The sequence below is a fragment of the Galeopterus variegatus genome, unplaced genomic scaffold (assembly GCF_000696425.1).
Source record: "Galeopterus variegatus unplaced genomic scaffold, G_variegatus-3.0.2 Scaffold947, whole genome shotgun sequence".
NCBI lineage: Eukaryota > Metazoa > Chordata > Mammalia > Dermoptera > Cynocephalidae > Galeopterus > Galeopterus variegatus.
Window position 1 is genome coordinate 160,249 of NW_007727058.1, and position 21,303 is coordinate 181,551.

Below are 21,303 nucleotides of genomic sequence, written 5' to 3' on the forward strand. Positions count from 1 at the left end.
CGGGGGGGGGGGGGGCAAGGGGAAAAAAATGGGGGCTGGGTCTTCTGCCCCCCCCCCCCCCGCCCCGAACAGAGCATCCTGAGGCCAGCAATATGAGGAAGCCCATGAAGGGGAAGGTGTATGAGGAGATGAGGGTGGTGGGGAGCACCAGAGAAGGCTGGGAGGCCAGGCTATAGGGGCATCATTCACACCACAGAGTAGCCCTCAGATGGGGGGCCTAGGGCCCGGACCCCATCTTCAGGGCCACGGCAGCCAGGGGATCCTCAGGCACCTAGAGGATGGCTCACTGCCTTGTTGGATGGCCCAGTCCCTCAGCAGGGTATAGGCTGGCACTTAGCCCTGGGCCATGGTCTCCACAGCCTCAGTCTGGTAGCCTAGACAGCCTGCCAGGCCCTGCCAACCCTTGCCAGGGTTGTCTGACACCTCCAGGAGCTGCTCCACTTCTTCCTGCTGCTGCCTGGGGGAGATGAACATAAAGTTGGCAGCCAAGCTCAGGATGCAGCCCTGGGATGGGAGATATGAGGGCCACATAAGGGCTGGGTGGTGGAACAGCACTAGGTAGGCCCAAAAGGACTATAGACTGGGGAAAGGGGCTCAGCCTGCCTGGGGGCACAGGACTCCAGACCACCAGGAGTGTTCAGAAAGACACTGCTGTCCTCATGTATCTGGTCCTTGTTGAGGCCCCCCAGCTCTGCGGTCCAAGCTTTGGCCAGCTGCTGTCTTTATGTGAGCACCAGCTGTGGGGAGCAGGGGGACCTGCCAACCTACTCCCAGCTTCATGAAGACAGCCGACTGGGAGTTCAGACAGGGAGGGGGTGGTGCCACAGGACAGTGCCCAGACCACCTACCACTTTAAGGCCACATAGACGAGCAGACCCAGGACCACAGTGGACAGAAGGGCACAGTAGACCAGGATGATGCTGCCTGAGGGCCCCTAGAGACTCAGGGGGAAAGGGAAGAGGTATTGAGGGTCAGGGCTCCTCCTGCCCCTACCCATACTCCTTCACTACCCCTGTCCTGTCCCCTCAATGTCTTATCTGTGGAGAAAGGATGGATAGGGTCAGGTTCAAGGAACCAAGGCTAGGGTCCGTGGACAGCCTCACCTAGACCTTGTTGCAAAAAAGGTTTGAAAACAACATCCCTACTGTAGAGCAGAAAGCACATAACCATGGCATCAAGAGTTGACTGGCCCATTTTTCTATCCTCATCTCCTACAACCTTCCCTTTGCTAGGTGCCACTCTGGACACCTAACCCTTCCCAGATATACCCTGCTCTCCCAAGCTTCCAGACTTCTGTTGTTGCTGTTCTACCTTCTCCATCTTACAAACAGGCAGGAACCTCCTACTCTGGGAAGCCTTCCTCAATCTCTCCCTTTTCTGGCTCCATTTGTGCCTCTTCTGTCTACCATGGCACTAAATTATGTCCTGTCTGCCCCACCAAGTCTGGACTGTTAGAGCGCATCAATTCATGTTGGTCTCTGTGCGGGGGCCTCTGCACAGAAGGTCTTGTAAATTTTTGCAAAAGCTGAACTGGAAGGGAAGTAAAAGCTGCCATTCTCTTCTGCTTGGAGACCCGCTGTCCCCCCAACCTAGTGCAGACAGGGCACAAGGGACGGAGATTCCAGAGCCCGTGACTGAACTTGTGTGTGACTTACCCACTTGGGGTACCTCCCATCCTGCCCATTGCCCAAGATCTGGAGTAAGGGGTACTAACCCACATAGACTGTGCCTTTGCTGTGGCTGGAGTTGTAAAGCATGGCTCTGTCAGTGGGTAGTGCTCCCTGGGGCTGTGTTTCTCGGAGAAGAGGTTGGAGTGTTGTGGGCAGCACCCAGGCAAGAGAGCCAGGAGGCTGCTTCTCTGAGTCCAGAATGGGCTGTGTGCAGGGATAAGGGAAAAATTGTCAGGCCTGATGTTGGGAGTCCCTTGGGGATAGTCTGTCCCCCTTCTACAGGCTCATTCCATCATGATTCACTCCAGGGCTAGACCAGTTTCCTCCTGTGTCAGATGGGGTGGAAGTGACAGGCTGGCCCCAGCTGGCCAAAGCTGGAGGGGTTAGGGTGGAAACAACCCTATCTCAAAGACCTTGTCAAACCCCTGGTCTGAGTCCAGGGATGGGAGAGATGTCCTCTGGCCCCAACTCAGCCAGAACCAGCCTGGAGAGACTTACTGGCCAGTGGGAGGCTCACCCCCAGACTTTTCAGCATGAGCCCAGAAACCTGGCATCCTAAGGCCTCAAAACAGGAGGACTTCCTACTGTGACTGTGTTCCCACTCCTTCTTCCAGGGTCAGTGTCCAGCTCTCTCTTGGTCAGAGGCTGGGTGGAGAGTACTTTGGTGGGTTCAGCAAGGGCATAGGGCATGTGGGCTCAGAGCCCCCTAGTTAGCCCTGTCTCATCTGTAAATTCAGAGAGGGCCTGAAACCTTAAGGACGGGGCCACTCAGGTCTCAGGAGCCGTCTGGATCCTACAAGGCTGAGTCTGGTGGGACCCATTTCCTGAGGTCTGGGGAAGAGATGCCCCAGGTCTAGTCTGAGGAGGGATCTTGCCTGGAGAAGAAATGTAGAAGAGACCTGGGGGAACTCCCCAATATCCACCACTCCGTATCCAGACCGGTCTTGTGCCACACCATGTACCCATGCCTGTGGCTAAATCAGTAATCCAGTGCTGTGGCCAAGTGAGTCTGAGAAGTGGGCCGCGGTGGCCCTTGCCACGTGTGGGGTGAGTACGTTTGTGTCACTTATCACATGAGGGGCCCTTCCAGGAACCTGGTTGGTGAGTGGGCCTGTGACCAGCATGCAGTGGCAGACAGGCCTGGTGTACACCTCATCCACTCTGAGCTGCGGGATGGAACCTCTCCCGCCTCCCCACCCGTCTCCAGGCCCACAAAATACGCACTCACAATGCACACCCACACTACCCTGACTTTTCACACCCACCCAACTCAGAGGCCGGCACTAGGACGCACAACACCCGCAGGATCGTGGGTCTCGAGATGGGGACGGAGAGGCAAGCCTCGGTTCCCTCCGCCCACCAACCCCTCCTGAGCTGCGTGGCCGCCCCTCCTCGGGTGCCAGGATCGCTCAGTCAGGAGGGACTGGAGCCTCTGAGGCCGCGGGACTACCCTTGGGCCCGCCTGGAAGAAGGCGTGGAGTCCCTGGGGAGGCTAGGTTCATCCCCAGACACTAGCTGCTGCACCGGGCCGGACAAGGGGTCGGACCGAGAAGAGAGGCAGCACAATGAGGGGGAGGGGACGAGCTGGGGGGGCGCGGCCACCCGGCGGTTTCACCCCCACCCGGCGCAGGAACGCGGGGTGACGGGAGCGCGTGAATGTGATCGGACCAAGGACTCAGGGAGCTGAGGAACCACGAGCCGAGGAGAGGCGGCTGGCGGGACCTAAGGGAGAGGAGCGGCCCGGCTGTGGAAACTGAGGCCCCAGGTCAGCGGAGACCGGGTGGAGGGGGCGAGTGGCCCCAAGGGGGTCTCGGACCAGGGAACGCAAGCCTGGGAGGACCAAAGAGACAGTGACCCCGGGACGGCCACCACAGCAGGCCGAGTCACGTACGCATGCTCGGAGACGGAACAGCTACAAAACTAGGCCAGGTTTATTGGTGAGAATGGGAAAACGGGGGCGGACTTTGGGGATGAAGGCCACGGCCTGCCCGTGTGCTCCGCCGGGACCGGCGGCTTGGAAGCAGGGGATCCCCGCGCCAGACCGCAAAAAGTGCTGCTGCGGCCGCAGAGGCCGAGTCTCAGCGCCGGATCTCAGGGTGGCCCCTCAGCCGGCGAGGGGCAGGACTTCCTAGAGTGACACCGCCCGCCAATCCCTGAGCGGGGCGGGGTGGGGCCCCGCCCACCCCAGGGAAAGGCCGGCTCCTGGGCGGGGCCTGTCGGGCGCAGCCCTCCGGGGGCGGAGCCTGAGTGGCGGGTCGGGAGGGGCCTCAGCGCGTCTCTCCTGCGTTATACTCCGTCTCCCCTGAGGACACCTGGGAGATGCGCCGGGAGGACCGCCACAGCTTCCGCGCGAACTGGCTGCTGCGCACCTAGAAGGAGTAGGCGTGGGGGTGGGGTCGGCCGGGGCCGCCACTCCCCGCCCTGTTCGAGGCCCCCCTCTCCCCATCCTCACCTCAGAGGGCTGCCCTGCGCCCACCACTATAAGCTTGCCGTCCTCCAGGCCCACCAGCACGTGGCTGCGCTCTTTGGTCACGGCCACACTGCGGATGGGCACCTTCATGGGCAGCGGAGGCGCGGCCGGGAGCAGTCTGCAGCGGGGCAGGGAACACACAGGAACTAACTCAGAACTACAAGGGGGCTTTGCATCGAACGGATGGATGTCTCTTCATTATCCCATACACTCTCTCTGTCCTAGTTTTAAGGGTAGCAAAATTGAACCCCTGATAGATAAAAGGATCTCCCTCAACATTGTGGCTAAGAGACCCAGGCCAAGATCTCCCCATGGAGAGAAGAGGGGACAGGTAACAGACCTTGAAGAATGTACCCACAGACAGACGTGTGTAGTGTGTGGGTGGACAGGGGGCACCCCTTTTTTATCCTCTGCCAATGACTGACCACCTTGAGGGGCCATGATCCCATAAATAATGGGGCTCACTTGTTCAGGTGGAGGATGTGCAGGGCGCACTGGGCTGTGCCCAGCAAAACAAAATCCTCTGCCACTGCCAGGGCTGTAGGCTGCTCTGCCAGGGGCAGTGAAGCCCGCAACCTCCCATTCACTGAGTACAGGTGCAAAGAGTAGGTGACCTGGAGGAAGGAGGGAGAATCAGCAAGGATGGGATCCCAACAGCCCCTCTGTTTTTGCTGGGCACCCCTTCCTCATACCTGGGCCCCAGGACGTTCCCACGCTGAGCTCTGTACCACAATCTGGCCTTCAGACCCCAGTGCCAGGTGGGACACAGGTCCAGGCAGTGTGGCACCTGGAGGCCGTAGTGCTGCCACAAACTGGCCACGGCGTACAGTATGTATGATCACAGTTCCATCCTATAGGAAGGCAGCTTAGGGTGCTGGGCAGGGGCCTCTGGGCTCCAGGGAAAATGACCAGCAAACTCACCCTCCCCAGGGCACATGCATACACACACCTCGGATCCAGACACAGCCATGTCAAGTTCAGTGCTGATGGCCACACAGCTCACCGCAGCTTCATGCCCATAAAGGACCTGCACGGGCTTTGGTGCCAGCCCCACTGACAGACCACCCTGTGGGGAGCCATGGCTAGCTTAGTACTGGCCACTGGATGAGAAGGCTGAGGCTCAGGGAAGTAAAGGCCTTGTCCAAGGCCAGAGAGCTGGAGGGTGGTGGGTACCAGAAGGAAGGGGTAGACAGGACAGGACTGGAGGCTCACTGAGGGGCAGATGGGCTGCAGATCCAGGCTATGGAGACCCTATGGGGCTCCCCACTAGGCACACCTGCTGCAGAAGCCGCCACACCATGCACGTGGTGTCCCGGGAGCCTGAGATGAGGTAGATGCCACAGGTGTCCAGTGCAAGGCAGGTTACTACATCTGCATGGAGAGAGGAGGGTGCAGGCAGAACGGAATAGTCACACCCTCCCTGGCCAGCCTCAGAATCCCATCCCGCACCTGCATGCATTATTCTTCCCAGCCCCAAGGCTGCACATACCAAGGTGGCGGCTGAGCTGGTTCAACAGCTTGCCACGGGGTAATGCAGTCACTCGCAGACTGCCATCCCAGTGGCCACCACTGAACAGCAGTTTTCCATCGGGGGCCACTGCCAGTGCTTGCCCACTCACACCACTGCCTGGCACCCACGGGCCACTCAGCAGTCGCTGCATCCTAACCCAGTGAGGAAGGAGGACGTCAGGTGAGGCTAGGCCACATAGAAGAGACCCAGGCCCTCAGGGACCTTAGCTGGATCTCTCCCCTGCAGCTGGCCTACATTCTGATTGGGTGGGGAAAGAACTCTGTGCAGGGCGTTGATAGCCCACTCCCACCCACAGCCCTCTATCCTACTTGGGGCTGCCCATGGTGGGGTCTTTGCTGAAGCTGAAGTAGTTGCTTATGTTGCGGTCATAGGGCAACCAGCTGTGGGTGCCCAGCAGCCCACTGGCACTCACGGTCACCTGTGGGCAGAAGGAGGCAGAGGTGGGTTTGGGACAAGTCAGAGAAGGGGTGGAGCTGAGGTGGGACCCCGCTCAGTGCACTTACCAACAGGTCTGGGGAGCCCTGGGTGATGAAGGAGTGGGACTGCCGGTGGGGGACCAGGGCTAGCACCAGGGGTACACCATCACTGACAACCTACAGGGTAAAGTGCAGGGCTGGCAGTGCCTGAGTGCCAGCCGGGGTCCCCACTACTCCATCTGCTTCCTGGGGCACCACCCCTTCCTTTGCCCTCAGTGCCCAGGGGTCATAGGCTAGGCATCATAAACAGGGAGGTTCCTCCAAGAAATAGGCGTGAGAGACCAGTGGGCCTTCAGGAAGGCATTTCAGAAAGTTAGTGAGAAGCTAGGATGGACATGGAAGATCCTTTCAGAGTATCAAGCTTGGTCTCAACCTTGGTCCTCCCACCCCACTATTCCATGTCCCCCTAGCCCAATGGCAGGAGGCAGCCTAAAAAAAATTCAGGCCCAGGGCAACATTTGAGTAGGCAGGAGGAAAGGTGTCCAAGGCCAGATTCCCTCCCTCCTGATCTCCCTAAGGCTTTCGGAGATTGTTAGGTAAGTCAACGCCTTGTCCTGGCCCTCAAGAAGAAGGCACCCCTCCCATCCCCCATACTCCTCCCAAGTTTAGCTCATTTTCCAAGGTGTCTTTAAATCAGTGATCTTGATTTAGGATTTCCATCTGCCCCAAGAGGGTAGTAAGGACAGTTGGATTAAACCCAACTTACAGAATGGGAAATTGAGGCCTTGCCCTCCTCTCACCTCTGCAAAAAAGGCCTTAAGCTGGTCCAGGTGCTGGAAGATGCTAGGTGAGTTAGTGTCCAGACGTGCAAAGCGATGGGCTGCTTCCTCAGCTGAGAGCCGGGTTGGATGCGGCTCCTGTGGGCAGGTGGCTGGTCAGCACCATGGCAAGGGCATCCCTGACCACTGTCTGCCAAGGAGGCTTTACCTTCAGCAGCTGACAGGGAGTCTGCCCAAAGTTGCTGATAATGCCCTCCAGAGCCTTCCGTTCCCGCTCATCTGCCACATGGTCCAGGTCTACAGCCCCTGGGCAGGCAGGCACAGCAGTCAGGACTCCCTCTGCACCCCCTGCATTCACCCCTCCTCATCTGTGCCCCAGCCCTGACTTGAGTGCAGCACACTGCCCACCCTCATAGGTGCAGTAATAGAAGACGTTGAGGGCCTCCTCGGCTGCTGGCCCCCGCTGCTTGTAGCCAAAGATGAGGTCAATCCACTCATGCAGGTGGCCAGACACATACTCTGACTCCTGTGGGTAGGGACAGGGCAGTCAGGCCAGGGACATCTGACCCCCCACCATGACCCCCAACCCTGGTTGCCCGCCTGTCTGCATGGTCTCCTCCTCACCAGAGCCCGGCGGTGCTGCTGGATGAAGTCCTCAGGAGAGCTGGCCCATGGGGGCAGCACCACGTCACCCACATTCTCGTTGGTCAGCTGGAGGCAGCCCAGGTCAAAGCCTGGCACAGAGGATGGAGCAGCTGTGGCCCTGCACCATTCTTACCACTCCCTGGCCATCCCTAGTCCCCCACACCCACCGTCATGCCCCGTGCCTACCCCCTCTGCCTACCGTTCTGGTTCTCCAGGAAGTCAGGGAAATAGAAGAACTCTGGGATGAGCTCCTTCACATCAGCAAGGCTCTCCAGGCGTGCCTGCCAGGCTGCTGCCACCGAGTGGAACTGCCGGTCAGAGCAGTCAAAGCTGGGGGAAGGGCATGGGCCAAGGTGAGGTGGGAATGGGGACAGGGAGGGGCAAGGTGTGGCTGGAGGGAGGAAGGGAGTTGGGGTGGGCCCAGGATGCCTCCCCCATCTGCCACCCCCTCAGCCCCCACCCCTGGGCCGCACCGGCCACTCTGCAGCTGGACGTGCAGGGAGGTGAAGGGTTCCATGCGGATGAGGTAGTGCATCACACCCGCTGCGTTGGAGTAGTGGGTGCCATAGTGGAACTTGTCAATGGTGCCCGCTGGGTCCTCGAAGCTCTCATACCTGGGGCCGCAGTTTGGGGCAGTGAGCAGAAGCCCTCCTCTTGCCCATCCCTACTCTGCTGGGCCCAGCCCTGCCCACGTGCTCACTTCTCCTTCACGAGCTGGGCATGCTTGGGGTTCACCACACCGATGGGCTTGGACAGGTCCCGGAAGACGGCTGGATTGCTGAGGTCCAGGGTCGGGGACACATAGTCCTGCAGGACCCAGGGGAACTGGCCGCCCACCCGGGCAGGGGCTGCATGAGGGCCCTGGTGGCCCACCTGCCCACGCTACCCTCCCCTCACCCTCAGGAAGATGGGGACAGAGCCTGCCCATGGGTCGGGGGAGCACTATTTGGAGAGGCCAGACTGTTCTGCGACAGGATTACTTTTGGGGAGAACAGAGTCCAGGAGTGGGGGGAGTGGGGACAGGGGTGTGTGGGGGGTGGCAGGGAACAGAGGCCAGGTCTTAGAGGCACACCTACCCAGGACTGAGCTCAGGGCTTGGCTCACTGGCAGGTGCCTACACTTGGGTGAACCAAGGGCTGACAGAGCAGAGGGGCAGGGGTGGTGGTGTGTGGAGGGGGCCTCACCACAGGGTACTGAGACAGGTCATTGTAGGTACGCCCTGCAATGGTGTTGAGCTGCATCAAGTACTCGAAGTTGGATATCTCACGCTGTACCCATTTCTGGGGTAGGGGCCGGCAAGAGGGCAAGAGGTGAGCCAGCCTGGCTGTCCAGCACTCCCCCTACCCTCAGGGGCCTGACCTCACCCCCCACACTCCAGGGCTCTCACCTGGGTAAGGCCTGAGGCACGCAGCATCTCTTGGGGGGAGCGGCTGCTTAGGTAGCCCTGGGTGGGGGGCCGCAGGCGCAGGAGCCACGAGTACACCTGGTTCCGTATCTGGGTGTGGCGTGGGATGGGGCAGGGTTGGGGCCTGGGGGCCTGGCAAGGAGATGAGGCTGGGGTCCCGCCCACCTTGCATGGGAAATTGAGGAAGTAGTTGGCCTGATCAATGAAGAAGAGCTCAAGTGCTGAGCGGCGCAGGTTGAAACGCCGCAGGTGGACCTCCCGCAGCTGGGCGAGTGGGCGCCGGAAGTCATGGCCAATGCCTGTGGGGACGAACAGCGCATGTGAGTCACTCTCCCCAGCCCCACCCCAACCTCAGCCATCCCCTGCCATCCCCCAAACCCGCTCCACCAGGACGCACCCTCCTCAGTTTCCACACGCTCCGAGCTGCCATCGTAGAAGTACACATTCTGTGTGGTGATCTCTAGCAGCCCTGGGACCACAGCTACTATTGTGACCAGCTGGCACTCGGCTGACAGCACCAGCTTCTCTCGCTGCTCATCCAGTTCCACTGCCTCCATCCTGGGGGCCAGTACCCACATCAGGCTCTAGGCTCTGGGACCCCCTTCCTGACAAGCCCAACCGAACTCATCAAGTCATGAGGTACCTATGCTACTGCCTCCTAGAGGAGCTGCCCAGGGTCCCGCCCCTGTCCTGGGCTTCTGATATCTTGTCAGAAAACTATCCTCTGTCCCCTACTCCCCCTCACTTAACCCCTGACCACTCCTGGGGCCCCCGTTCTGCTCTGGTTTGTGTTTCTCAGTCCTGCTCTGGGGTGCCTAGCTATTAAAGAACAACTATTAATCCTATTAGACGACTCTCCCAAACTCTCCCGCCTGATTTTGGATAGTCCCTTCAGGTAACTAAAGTTGGGCAGCAGAAGAGGACACAGACTCAGGGCGTCATTCCTATAGCTGGCATGCACACACTGGGGCAGACCCTTGCCCATCACCCCAGTTGGATCTCTCCAGGGGCCCCACTCACGGGGTCTCCAGCGCAGCCAGCTCATCCTCGCCGAGCTGGTCTTCCTGAAGTTCCTCCGGTGGGGTGCTAACTTTGGCCTCTTTGGTCACCGCCAGAGGCAGTGAGGCCTCCTCAGTGGGTGTCAAGGGGGCCTCACCTGCAAGGAGCCAAGGGTACTCAGGCAGAGCAAGGCAGGATGGGCAATACAAGTTGGGGGGACCCAGCTCAGTGCACTCTCTTACCCAGATTGTCACGTAGGGCGCTGGCTTCCAGGTGAGGGTCGAAGTGATGGTTGGGCACCAGCTTCAGACGCATGCGTGAGTACGTCTCAGCGCTGGACAGCTTCCAGTGGGGGGTAGGGGGGTTCCTGCCAATTTGTGCCCCGTGGTGGTTGTGTGTGGGTAGAAAGCTGTAGACCCCCCATCCCTCTCAGGCCCCACCCCAAATGCCATTTGTCACTCCAGGTTGCTCCCTCCCCGCCCAGCCCTGCCCTTAGCCTGGCCCACCTCAGTGCCCAGGCCCCACAGGGGCTGGAGAGCTGGCGCCACAGCGCCTCCCAGTACAGCAGAGCCGTCGAGTGCTGCGCTGCCTGCTGCTTCTGTGAGGCCACGTAGCGCATCCCTTCTAGGCGTGCCCGCCGCTGTGCAGGTTCCAGCACCAGCTCCTGGGCGGGAGGTGAGGTAGAAGTGAGGGTCAGTCCTTCCGGCTGCTGCCTGTCCTGCCCCGTTTCTCCACCCTGCCCTGCCAGCCATGCTCTGAGCGCATGTGTGGGGTAGCTCCCCATCCCCTACCCCAGGCTGCATACCCGGAAGGCACGACGACTATGTGCACACTCCCGCTGGCGCCGCTGCCCACTGCTCATGAGCATGTCATAGCAGGCGTTCCAGAAGCCTGACATGAGGTCATGGCTCTTAGCGTACGTGTCCATTTCAAACTGTGACATGGTGGGCTGCACCTGGAGGATTGGGCAGGGACAGGAGACCAGTGTTAGATGTGGGCCCCTAGCCCCTACTCCTCTTCCTGGGCCCCCACATCCAGGCACCTGCTTGTCAATGAAGTGGCGCCATTCGGGTGTAGCACAAAAAGCCTGGAAGTCCTCGAAGAACGTGGGGCTGCCATTGGTGGGCGGCAGGGAGGGCAGCCCCCACTGCAGCCCCAGTGGCCCATAGGAATGGTCCAGCAGTGTGCGCACCAGAGGCACCAACCAGGAGAAGCGCTCTGCAGCTGCTGCAGCTGCAGGTGAGAGCTCTGCATCCTCTGTGGCCATTTGGGAGGAAGAGGTGTTCAGCGCCCGCCCCAGTGCAGCCTCCAGCTTAGAGAGCACATAGCAGGCCTCCTCGCGGCGCGTGGGCACTGCGGTCTGCAGCAGCGTGTGCAGCTTCACATAGGCCTGGGCATGCAGCTGTGGGCACAAGGGGATGTGGGTGACACCCAGGCTCTCTCAGAGCTCCCTTCACCTATCACAACCCCCTCCACCATGCCCACCCCTGTGCTCACCTGTGGGTCCTCCAGTAAGATGTAGCCAAGCACAAGATGCAGGCCTATCTGTGCCATCTCACGGAGATCGGCTGTGCCATTGGCCAGGTGCGGCCAGGCTCCCAGGCGATCAAGCAGGCTGCACACACCTTCAAAGAGCTACCATACACAACACATTACCGAGATATGTCACCAGACGATGCTAGGGGTCCACAGGGAGGGAGCAAGGCAAAGTTTGGGCTGAGGGCCAGGCAGGCTTTATGCACACAGATAAGTCCATGCTCACAGACACCCATGCTGACGCACCCATGACTGTGCACACTTACTCATCCACCCCACAGACCAGATGCCTGCAGGCTTATGTGAACACGAGTGGTCGCACCTTCTCACTCCACAGCTCCTGGTTCCCATGGCCCTCGGTACACAGGAAGTCCTGTAGTAGGCGCAGCAGCCAAAGCGCCTGCTGGGTGAGGCTGGGCAGAACCCCGAGGGAGGCTTCTTTGATGTCGGTCAGGGCTGACTCCAGCATCATCTCCAGGAGACTGGGGGTGGGCAAAGGGATTCAGGTGTCTACTTGACTGCCTACCTTGCCCCCAGGCTCCCAGAGGCCCCTCACTCTCCTGCGTTGCCCGCTCACCTACGCTTGATGCAGTCTGGTGGGCGCACGAGTGTGGCTGAGGCCCCCAGCTGGGTGAGCACGGAGAACACCTGGCCCCGCTCCCGCCAGGCAGCCTCGTCACTGCCTTCCACACCCCGCCATGTCACTGAGAACAGCACATTGGTGAGCAGGTTGCACAACTCCTCTTCAGAGGTTTGCTGTGGGCACAGGTGGGTGGTGTGGGTGTGGGCGGGGAACAGAGGGAATCAGGCTGACCCCCACCAATCCCTGCTCAACACCCCTTGTCCACCCAAAACAGTTCACAAAATTACCCCACAGTCCTCAAAAACTGCTTTGGAATTTTCTGGAAGAACACCATAAAATGAGCAGAGGCCCATCCCTAAACCCAAAAACTCAAGGAAGTTAGAACTAGGCTGCCCATAGGCCCTCTGAGATCTCTGCCCTTAGGCTCTCTCAAGGACCCTTCCAAAGCCCTGTTGGTGTCTCCCACCTCCACTCTGGCTGGGCATGACTCTCCCTGTTCCAGGACCCCCTGGGAACATGACTGCAGGGGAGAGCTACAAGGAGGAAGTATTGGGCCCAACTGGCAGCTATGGCCTGGTGTCAGACAGGGTCACAGCTTTGGAGAGGCTATACTGCCATCCCTGCGCCTCAGAGGCATCCTCTGCTGGGTGCCATACAGTGGCAGAGGGCAGGCTTGCCTCACCTGAGGGTTGCTGGTGTTAGAGGTGTCATCCCCACTGATGGTGGGCTCTGGAAGGCTGCCATCCTCTAGCACATTAGAGAGACTGGAGCTGTGGCGGCCATGGGCAGCAGGGAAGGGCCGTGGCCCATCCAGTGGAGATGGTGTGCCAGGCTGGCTGGCCGGAGTAAGAGTCCCACTACTGCTGCCACCACCAGCAGCACTGCCAGAGCCCACGCTGGCCCGTTCCAGACCCAAGTCAAAGGGCGTGGAGAATGGGGAGAGAGCATGGTAAAAGGCATCAGGGTCGGGGCAGGGGGTCTCTGAGGGCAGGAAGACATCTGAAGGCTCAGCAGGTGACTCAGCAGGTGGCTTGGGCAGGGCTGGCTCTGGGGAGGTGGGCAGCTCTGGGGGAAAGGGCTGGGGACTGCTGGCTGTGGCAGCTTCCAGGACATACAGTCGGGTCAGCACATCCTGCCAGCCAGTCTGTCGGGCCAGCAGCCGCACTACGTCTGGCTGTCCGTAGATGAGGTGGAAGAGCTGCCAGGCCAGGGCACAGCAAGTGAGGGACTCATCTGATCTCCTGCCCCCAGACTCTCATCCTGGGCCCTCTGCAGGGAAGGCTTTCAGAGACCCCTCACAATAGACAGGCACATGAAGTCCAGAGGGCAGAAGCCCCTCCCTCCCCCACCCCTCACCCCCTACCCTCCAATGCTCTCCTCTCTCATACTCACCTGGCGACAGATATCCAGGCGGACACTGAGGTCAGCCTGGAGGGACAACTGTACCACAGCCAACAGATCTGAGAGGTTTAGACAACCTAGGAGGATGGCCAGAGGGGACCTGAGGGACTGAGCCCAGTAGGAGGGGCTGCACTCAGCCCTGGCCCCTATGCCAACTCCTTTCCTCTTCCCACCTGCCCTGTTTCCCTGACATGTCACCCCCTCCACCTGGTCTGCCTCTCAGCCCCAACCAGGTTGTACCTGCCCCCAGGAACAGCTTGTAGAGGCCCTGGCAGAGCTGGGGGGAGACAGTCCCCTCAGAAAGGCAGGCAACAAGACCCTGGAGCCCACACTCCCGCAGCCAGAGGTGCTGGAGTAATCTCTCGTTCTGCTGCAGTCTGCGCAGGATCTGTGTAGGGGTCATTGTAGGATTGTCATCATGGGGAAGGAGCTACTGTAGGAGAGGAAATCACTGTGCCTCCCTGGACTCCAGGCAGTGGCCCCAGCGAATGGGATGCCAGGGCTGGGGGTGGGCTGGGTATACCTTGCAGACTCGTTCAGGCAGCAGGGGCAGTGACCTTGGCCGCACCAGCAGTGCCAGCAGCACCTCGAGGTTCCCCGGCTCCAACAGAAAGACAGCCAAGGACTCCTGTGCTGGGGAGCCCTGCAGCAGTGCCAGCAGCAGGTCCAGCACACCAAGCACCTGGGGATGTAGAGTCTCACACTGGGCTGGGAGCCCCACATGGTCCACACCTTTCTCACTCAAGCCTCACCCTTGCCAACCTCCAGCCTACCTGGCCATCATCACCCGTGGCCGCCAAAAAACTCAGCACAACCTGCACGTCATCAGCGGACAAGCTCCGCACCAGGAACTCCCGTGCCAGGCCCAGGAGGGACGTCTGTACTGTGCGCAGGTCGTCAGCCGCGAGGGGGCGCTCGCGCTGCGTGCTGGCCAGTCCCAGGCACACCCAGCCAAGTTCAAGAGGGAGATCAGGGAAAGTGGGCAGGTGAGCCAGGGGAACACACTGCCCTGTCCCCAAGGCCAGAGGCCACTGTGTCAGCCCACCATCGTTCATCTGGCCCCACCAGCCTCACCTGTAGTGGGTACGCAGAGCATCTAGGATGAACTGGACCCCGTACTTCTTCCGGAGCTTCAGTCTGTGCTCACGGACTATGCTGGACATATACTGGATGTGGCCTGAGTGGGCATCAGAGAGGGCTCAGGCCACCAGGCTGAGCTGGACCCCTTCAGATCCCCAGGACAGAGTTGGATCCCTATCAGATACGTCCCTCAATCACCCAAGGCAGGGGTATAACTTCTCATCCCCCACCTACCCTGTCGACGGCCCCTTGCTCAGGTCCTCACACCTACCGAGGCGCACAGCAAAGTCACTGAGGGTCCAAAGGTGAAAGTTGAAGAGCAAATGCTGGTAGAGCAGGTACAGGAGAGGCCCACTGTTCTCAGCTGCCACCTGCTCCATCAGCAGCTGGGCAGACATGAGCACGTTCATGTCCATGGCCCAGCTGGGAACCTGTGGTGGGAGCAGGAGCTGGGGTGATATGCCTGCTGTCTGAGTCCCTCAGCTTCCACCCTTCCCTGCACAGGCATGAGGGATACAAACATGACCATCCTGCCTGCTCAAAACCGTTTGGTGGCTCCCTGCTGTCTCTGAAGTGCAAGCTTCCCAGCCTGCTGGCCTCTTCCCCAGACCCTCTCAGCCAAACCCTGCCTAGCCCTTGAAGGCCCCACTCAAATGCCACCTCTCCCAGGAGGTTCTCCCTGGTTGACAAGGCAATAAGTTCCCCTTTCTTGGTCCCCACCTCCTGCTTGCCCCACCAGGCCCCACCTTGCGCAGGAGGGCCCCAATGATGGCAGGCCCTTGGCATTGCACCAGGCTCTCCTGGTTCACAGCGTGGCCCTGCAGGAAGTTACGCAGCATCAGAAGAAAGGCAGCCACTGCATTCCTCTCCATCCGCTCCTCTGCCAGCCAACAGGAAGGGGACAGATGTGGGTCAAGGGCCTGCCAGTGGCCACAAGACCTCAAGCACTCAAACCCCCCATCAAGATTCCTTCCCCACAACCTCAACCCAGGTACCAAGGATGCTTACCTGCAGACTTGCCCAATGGGAGAAGCAAGCCCTGGGTGTTGTGGCCAGAGGTCAGTTCAGGACCCACAAGATCATGGGTTTCAGCTGGACCTGCCTCAGCCTCTTGGGGCTGTGCAGCCACTTGCTCCAGCAGGGGCAGTAGGGCACCCATGCCCCCCACACAGTTCACCACATCCTGGGGGTAGGGGGATGGAAGTGAGGGGGCGGCTGCCAACCAGTTCCCTGCCCTACTCCACCCCAGCCTAGGAACCTGGATCCAGGGAAGCTTTGCTCTCTTGAACTGGGCTCCCCAAACCGTCCTCAGGGTATATGCCGCTCCCCAGCCCACCCCGTGCACAAGTGTCCCATGCCTATGCTTCCTGCACATACTTCTCACACGTGTACACACACCTTCACATCCCAGGTCTCCACCCTGTGGCCTGTCAGGCGGCCGTCCAGCCAGTGGCTGGGGGACAGGTCCAGGCAGATGTTGTTTTTACAGGCCTGGAGGTAGGGGGATGAACAGGCAGCAAAAGTCAGATGGAGGAGGGGTGGCAAACAGAGTGTGGGAGCCAGGGGGAGCTGGCACAGTTGAGCCTACCACTCCGTCCCAAGTACCTGAGGTGAGTAATGGAGGAGCAGCTTCGTGCTGAGCTCGTGTAGTTCACCCTCAGGCTTGAAGGGTGCCATCTCATTGGGCCCTGGGGGGCAGGCAGCAGACTTCAGATCTCACTGCCCTATGGTCAGACCCTATCCAGAGCTTGCCTCTTCACTGCCTGACCAGAGGACAGACCCTCAGGGATGTCTCCTCTCCATGGACCCCTAGTTTCTGGCCTGGGTGTTTTATAAGTCCCAGCCCCCTGAGTCTTGGGACAGTGGGACAGGGGCTGGGACAGGGTAGATTGTGCTGCATACCCAGAGTGCACAGGATCCTCAGGGCTGCTGCCGGCAGGGCTTCATGGAAGATGGCCACAGCCCCCAGCTCACCCTCCAGGGATGTGGGGCTGCCCCAGCGAGTGTCCTGGGTGCCTGCAAGGGTGGAGCTGATGCTGCCCTCCTGCAGGGGGGCCGCCAGCCCAGATCCCCAGCCAAGCCCTGCAGAGGCTGGGACTGACTGGGAGCGAGCAAGGGAGGGGTGAATGTAAGCCTGGGCAGCGGGGACTGGTGACACAGGCAGCCCTGTGGTGGTGGTGGTTGTGCGGTGCCCAGCGGAGCCGATACAGCAGGAGGAGAAAGGCTGCAGGACCGGGGGTGGGGGAGTGGTCAGGTCACTCGCTCCAGTAGGGGCAGTAGGGCACCCATGCCCCCCACACAGGTCACAGCAAAAGCTTTGGGCTCCACCTACATCCAGTTCCTCATAGTGATCCCAATGGCTGCGTGGACCCCAGACGCTACAGTCTGAGGCCTGGGTGGTGCTGGGGTGGGGAACACTGGGGCTCTAGGCCCCACCCTGCCCACTATGCTCCAAGTACCCCCACCTACCCAAGGTATCCCCAAACCCTGCCTGGCACACCTCACTGAGGGAGGGGCAGCGAAGAGGTGCTGTCTTGACCAGGTGGCCGTCCTTGTAAACATGGACCAGGTTCTGGCTGAAGGGCCGGCGCCCAGGTACATGGACAATGGCCACGCAGTGCTAGAACAGAAGCCACATCAGACCATACTTGGGACTTGGCACCCCCCTTTCCACTGGGCAATGTGAGAAGGAAGAAGGCTCACCCAGGCAGAGTCGGCGAAGGACACTTCGGGCAAGCTCATGGTCAAGTACTCCTTCCGTGTGCATACAGCCACCACTAGGGTCCCAGCCGCAGTGAAGAAGGCCTCAAACCCTGAGCCACTGCTGTTAAAGAAGCTGGGGGCAGGCAAGCCAGTTATGCCTGTTTGTTCTTGCCCACCCTGGCAGCAGGTCCCTGGCCACTGGCAGTAACCCACCTGTACAGCTGCTTTCGCTGGAGTGGCTGGGTGGGGGCTGGGGCAGGTGCTGCACCCAAGGGGTGCAGACAGAGCCAGGCATGGAAGGTGAAGCTAGGTCCTGGCCATCGCTGCACGGGGGGCACCATGATGCCCGCCATGCTGGGCGTGAGATCAAAGTAGCGCAGTGCTCGTGCAGGACCCTGGTGCCGGGCCATGCCTGATAACACGCGGATGATGGCACCTGCATGTCGGGCTTTCTCAGCCTCCGCTCCGCCTCGCCCCGAGTTTAGGCCTGGCGGGGGATGCAGCAAGCGACGCAGCTCCAAGGGCCTCAGTGATACATGGCCCAGTGCTTGCAGCAGTGCCAGCAGCTGCTCCTGGCAGCGGGCCCCCAGGGCTACTCCCAAGTTGAGTGTCTCCAACAGGTAGCCTACCAGGCCTGCCTGCACACAGGTGGCCCGGCTGGCAGGGCAGCTGTCACAGAGCCACCAGAGGCGTTGTGCCAGGAAGAGTCGCAGCTCGGCTGTGGGCAATGCTGGCAGCCACTGCATAAGCACCAGCACCGGCTGCTCATTGCGGATTGGTGGAGGTGGGCATATGCTGTGGTCACCCTCCACAGCCTGTGGGTGGAGAAAATGTGATAGCCTCCAGTCAAAAGTGGCACCCTGCCTACAGTATGACTTCCTGTCTCAGTTTACTTGCCTATGGCATGGAAAGAAACATGCACTACCTCATCCTGCTTACAGGTTGTCTATGAGGCTCAAGAAAGTCAGAGGTGCATGGTGACCGTCACTATTAATAACAGTCCTTCAGCACTCTTAAACCCTAAGCCTTGGTTTTCAGCCTGGGATGGTCTAGCCCCCAAATGCATGTTCCTTGGATGACCCCAGGGCTTGCTGACATGCAGAAGCTTCCAGGGCCCCATACAGTGTAGAATCCTCACCCCAGGACACTGACATGTGTGGCTGGGCCACCAGTCACACTATGTACAGGCTGCAACCCACAGTCCCCCAGAAGGGAGAGCTCACTAGCTGTGGTAACCCTAGCTCAGTCCTGGCTGCCTTGGGGACCCTGGCCCCAAGCCCCTGCCCTCACCATGTTGAGCAGCTCTTGTAACAGCCGATGGGTGGGGGGACCGTGGCTCTGCAGAACCTCGTGCAGGTGAGGGTAGCCAATGCGTTCCTTAAACACCTCCTGTGTAGTGCGGTGTGGGGAAGAAGTGAGCATAGAATTGGGCCCCAGGACAAAGTCACACCCCTTGGAAACCCTGGAGGGGCATCATCTTTTGGGGCTCCCTCAGCCGGGTCACAGTGCTGGCAGGGGTGGGGGTGAGGGGCTGCAGAGGGATGGGGGAGCGTGGGTCCACCTCAGAAAGCTGCAGATGGTGATCAGCTCACAAGTATCCTCCCCACCACCAGCCTGACCCAGGATATCACGCTCTCAGGACAGACTGATGCCCATACCCACTCAGTGTGCTAAGCTACACTCAGACGGCAGGGCAGTCCCCTATCCAGCTCACTTGCTTTGCTCCAGGAAAGATTCTTACAGCCACCAACCAGGCCAGTTCTGGGGTCACGTGACTGATAACTCTACCCCATACCCCTACTGCAGCCAGACTGCAGCATCCTCACCTTGGCTGAGGGAGAGCCACTCATGATGCAGGTCAGCACTCTGACTACGTGGACTGCAATAGCATCTGTGTCCTGGTCCAATACCTTGGGGTGGGGAGGGGCAGTCAGGAGAGGCACGTGCCAGGGTGTGGCAGCTGGCAGCACCCTGCAGTAAAAGGAGTGTGAGGCCAGGCACCCCAAGGCATGTGGCATGTGCTGGATCAGCAACCCTGTCTGGGTACCAGGTCCCCTACTCCTTGTCCCAGCTGCTGTGACCCTATCCTGAACCTAGGGCCTGCTCCGAGCAGCTTGGCAAGACCCACTCTGACAAAGAGGCCTGGGAGGAAACCAAGGCTGGTAAGGATATCACTGGGACAGATCAACAGTGGACACTCTCGCTGCACCCCCCACCCCATCACCATTCTCTGGTGGACTTATGGCTCCAGTCCCCACCCATCCCCACCCAAGCTAGATGCACAAGTGCAGGCAGGCCAGCAAGTACCCCATCACCATGATTGACAAGGGTCAAGGAATTTAGGGACAATCAATCATAGGGTGTTAGAAGCAAAGAACCTTCGAGACCTTTAAGTCCTACCCTGCCCCATGCCCCCTAGATCCAGGTGGGGACCCTGAGGCTCAGCCTGGCTGAACCTGACAGCCAGAGGATGCTGCTTACTCCCTGTGCCCCACCCTGAGGGGGTGAGGGCTTAGAGTTTGTCAGCAGCTGCCAGGTCATATTTTGGCCCTATGGGGACTTTGGTCGAAGCTCTGCCTGACTTCCCAAGTGACCTCAGGCAACTTCATCACCGCTCTAGGCCAGTTTCCTCATCTGTAAGAACAGAGGGGAGTCACCTTGCCCTGCCTGCTCTGTAGATGAATGGACATGTAGGCCATGTGCAACAGACATGTGGAGCTGCCTCATGAAGACAAAGCCAGGGTAGGGGCCCTGGAGGTTGGGGCCCAGGGGTTGAGCCACCAGAGAGGGTGGCCCATGTGGAGCCCCCAGCTGATGCCCTGCAGCCTCCTACAGCCTCATGCAAGGTGAGGTAGGGAGCACATCATGGGGGGCTGAGGGACTCTAGTGAACTGCTTAGGGTGGGTGCAAGAATCCACAGAAAGAAGTGGTCCCATGTGGGGGACCCTCCGTCCTCTGTGAATGACTATAGCCAAATCCCTAAGTATTTGGACTTTTGTTTCCCCTTCTGAGAAATGCGGTGGGTGGTTGAGAGTTTCGAAGGTTCCTTACAGCTTGGCACAGTCAAACCCCAGCTCCCAATGCTAACACCAGACAGGGGATAGACCACCTCCTGCCCTGTTCCCTAGAACAGGGACTTGGAAGGTGGGTGAGACAGCATGAGATACCCACCCCCTTTGCTAGGCCACACCAGACTTTGCATATATATGCTTATCCCCCCTGCTATAGTGCAGGAAAGGCTCAAAGAGGGGGTGGTAGGTGCCTGAGCTGATCAGCCCCAGGATGGTACCTTCTGGACATCGGGCTCAGTCAGTAACCAGGTAGCCAGGTCACTGTCCCCCTCAGGGGGCGCCCGGGCCTGCAGGTACAGCTGTGGGGAAGGGTGAGGGCACAGGGTGGAGGAGGCAAAGGAGAGAGAAGAGGAGGAAGATGGGGGAGAGGTTAGAGCAGGACCTGGGCAGCTGCCCTAGGGGAAGTATGTACCCTGAGTCCCAGGCTGAGTGCCCCACCAGGCACCAGGCAACAGTAAGGGAGCGGACCCACTCATGCCCTGCTCAGACGGGCAGAGTCAGGGGGTGGAGGAGCGGGCAGGAGCAGGCACTGCATCCAAAGGCAGCCGAGCCTGCCTCAGCCCCTGTGCTTGGGGCCAGAGAAAGGGAAACATGGGGTCAGGGCAGCTTTCTTCCTTTCATACTCCCCACCCTCCATGGGGTACAGAGTCATCCTAAGCCTTGGGCCTAGCCATCCACCAGCTGCAAACCCCCAGCCCAGGTTTGCTCAGCAGCAACCTGGCACCCACACCTATGGGTTCCAGTCACTCCACCCCCAGCCTGGGCTCTGCCCACCTTGCTGTTCTGGATGAGGCGGATGAGGTGCTCAAAGCAGTTGTTGCTGAGGAAGGTGGCTTGTAGCACTGGCCGGTCCTCGCAGGCCAGCATCATGGGGATGGCGTCTGGGGAAGGGTCAAGGGTTAGGCCCTGCCCAATCTCCTCCAGGAGGTCTTAACCCTTCTTCCTCATGCCGCCCAGTCCAGTCTTTCCATCAGCATTTGGGCCTTCCCCTCTTGGCGCTCCCTCCCCAAGAGC

At 59.9% G+C, this 21,303-nt stretch overlaps 1 protein-coding gene and 1 pseudogene across 1 annotated transcript in view; both read right to left on the minus strand.

Annotated features, from left to right (window-relative positions):
• Nucleotides 1–237: 237 nt before the first annotated feature.
• LOC103591240 lies at nt 238–2,360 on the minus strand (annotated as a pseudogene).
• A 1,219-nt stretch (nt 2,361–3,579) lies between these two features.
• NBEAL2 (neurobeachin-like 2) overlaps nt 3,580–21,303 on the minus strand; it is a 28,673-nt gene continuing 10,949 nt past the window's right edge. Inside the window, exons 9-54 of the mRNA XM_008573644.1 lie at nt 21,064–21,170; nt 20,508–20,588; nt 19,045–19,128; nt 18,509–18,607; nt 17,432–18,033; nt 17,219–17,351; nt 17,016–17,135; nt 16,418–16,739; nt 16,121–16,203; nt 15,914–16,006; nt 15,524–15,698; nt 15,262–15,395; nt 14,787–14,946; nt 14,510–14,612; nt 14,209–14,362; nt 13,959–14,117; nt 13,676–13,823; nt 13,427–13,512; nt 12,717–13,232; nt 12,029–12,207; nt 11,774–11,933; nt 11,413–11,550; nt 10,958–11,317; nt 10,721–10,870; nt 10,422–10,579; nt 10,158–10,282; nt 9,937–10,072; nt 9,314–9,474; nt 8,899–9,215; nt 8,696–8,791; nt 8,212–8,336; nt 7,985–8,125; nt 7,711–7,841; nt 7,491–7,600; nt 7,275–7,392; nt 7,075–7,172; nt 6,888–7,004; nt 6,175–6,264; nt 5,980–6,089; nt 5,630–5,802; nt 5,417–5,511; nt 5,090–5,206; nt 4,833–4,991; nt 4,606–4,754; nt 4,123–4,258; nt 3,580–4,039 (exon numbers count right to left, since the gene is read on the minus strand). Of these exons, the coding sequence (XP_008571866.1) occupies nt 3,938–4,039; nt 4,123–4,258; nt 4,606–4,754; nt 4,833–4,991; nt 5,090–5,206; nt 5,417–5,511; nt 5,630–5,802; nt 5,980–6,089; nt 6,175–6,264; nt 6,888–7,004; nt 7,075–7,172; nt 7,275–7,392; nt 7,491–7,600; nt 7,711–7,841; nt 7,985–8,125; nt 8,212–8,336; nt 8,696–8,791; nt 8,899–9,215; nt 9,314–9,474; nt 9,937–10,072; nt 10,158–10,282; nt 10,422–10,579; nt 10,721–10,870; nt 10,958–11,317; nt 11,413–11,550; nt 11,774–11,933; nt 12,029–12,207; nt 12,717–13,232; nt 13,427–13,512; nt 13,676–13,823; nt 13,959–14,117; nt 14,209–14,362; nt 14,510–14,612; nt 14,787–14,946; nt 15,262–15,395; nt 15,524–15,698; nt 15,914–16,006; nt 16,121–16,203; nt 16,418–16,739; nt 17,016–17,135; nt 17,219–17,351; nt 17,432–18,033; nt 18,509–18,607; nt 19,045–19,128; nt 20,508–20,588; nt 21,064–21,170 (7,310 nt within the window). The 3' untranslated portion in view covers nt 3,580–3,937. The remainder of the gene's footprint in view (nt 4,040–4,122; nt 4,259–4,605; nt 4,755–4,832; nt 4,992–5,089; nt 5,207–5,416; nt 5,512–5,629; nt 5,803–5,979; nt 6,090–6,174; nt 6,265–6,887; nt 7,005–7,074; nt 7,173–7,274; nt 7,393–7,490; nt 7,601–7,710; nt 7,842–7,984; nt 8,126–8,211; nt 8,337–8,695; nt 8,792–8,898; nt 9,216–9,313; nt 9,475–9,936; nt 10,073–10,157; nt 10,283–10,421; nt 10,580–10,720; nt 10,871–10,957; nt 11,318–11,412; nt 11,551–11,773; nt 11,934–12,028; nt 12,208–12,716; nt 13,233–13,426; nt 13,513–13,675; nt 13,824–13,958; nt 14,118–14,208; nt 14,363–14,509; nt 14,613–14,786; nt 14,947–15,261; nt 15,396–15,523; nt 15,699–15,913; nt 16,007–16,120; nt 16,204–16,417; nt 16,740–17,015; nt 17,136–17,218; nt 17,352–17,431; nt 18,034–18,508; nt 18,608–19,044; nt 19,129–20,507; nt 20,589–21,063; nt 21,171–21,303) is intronic.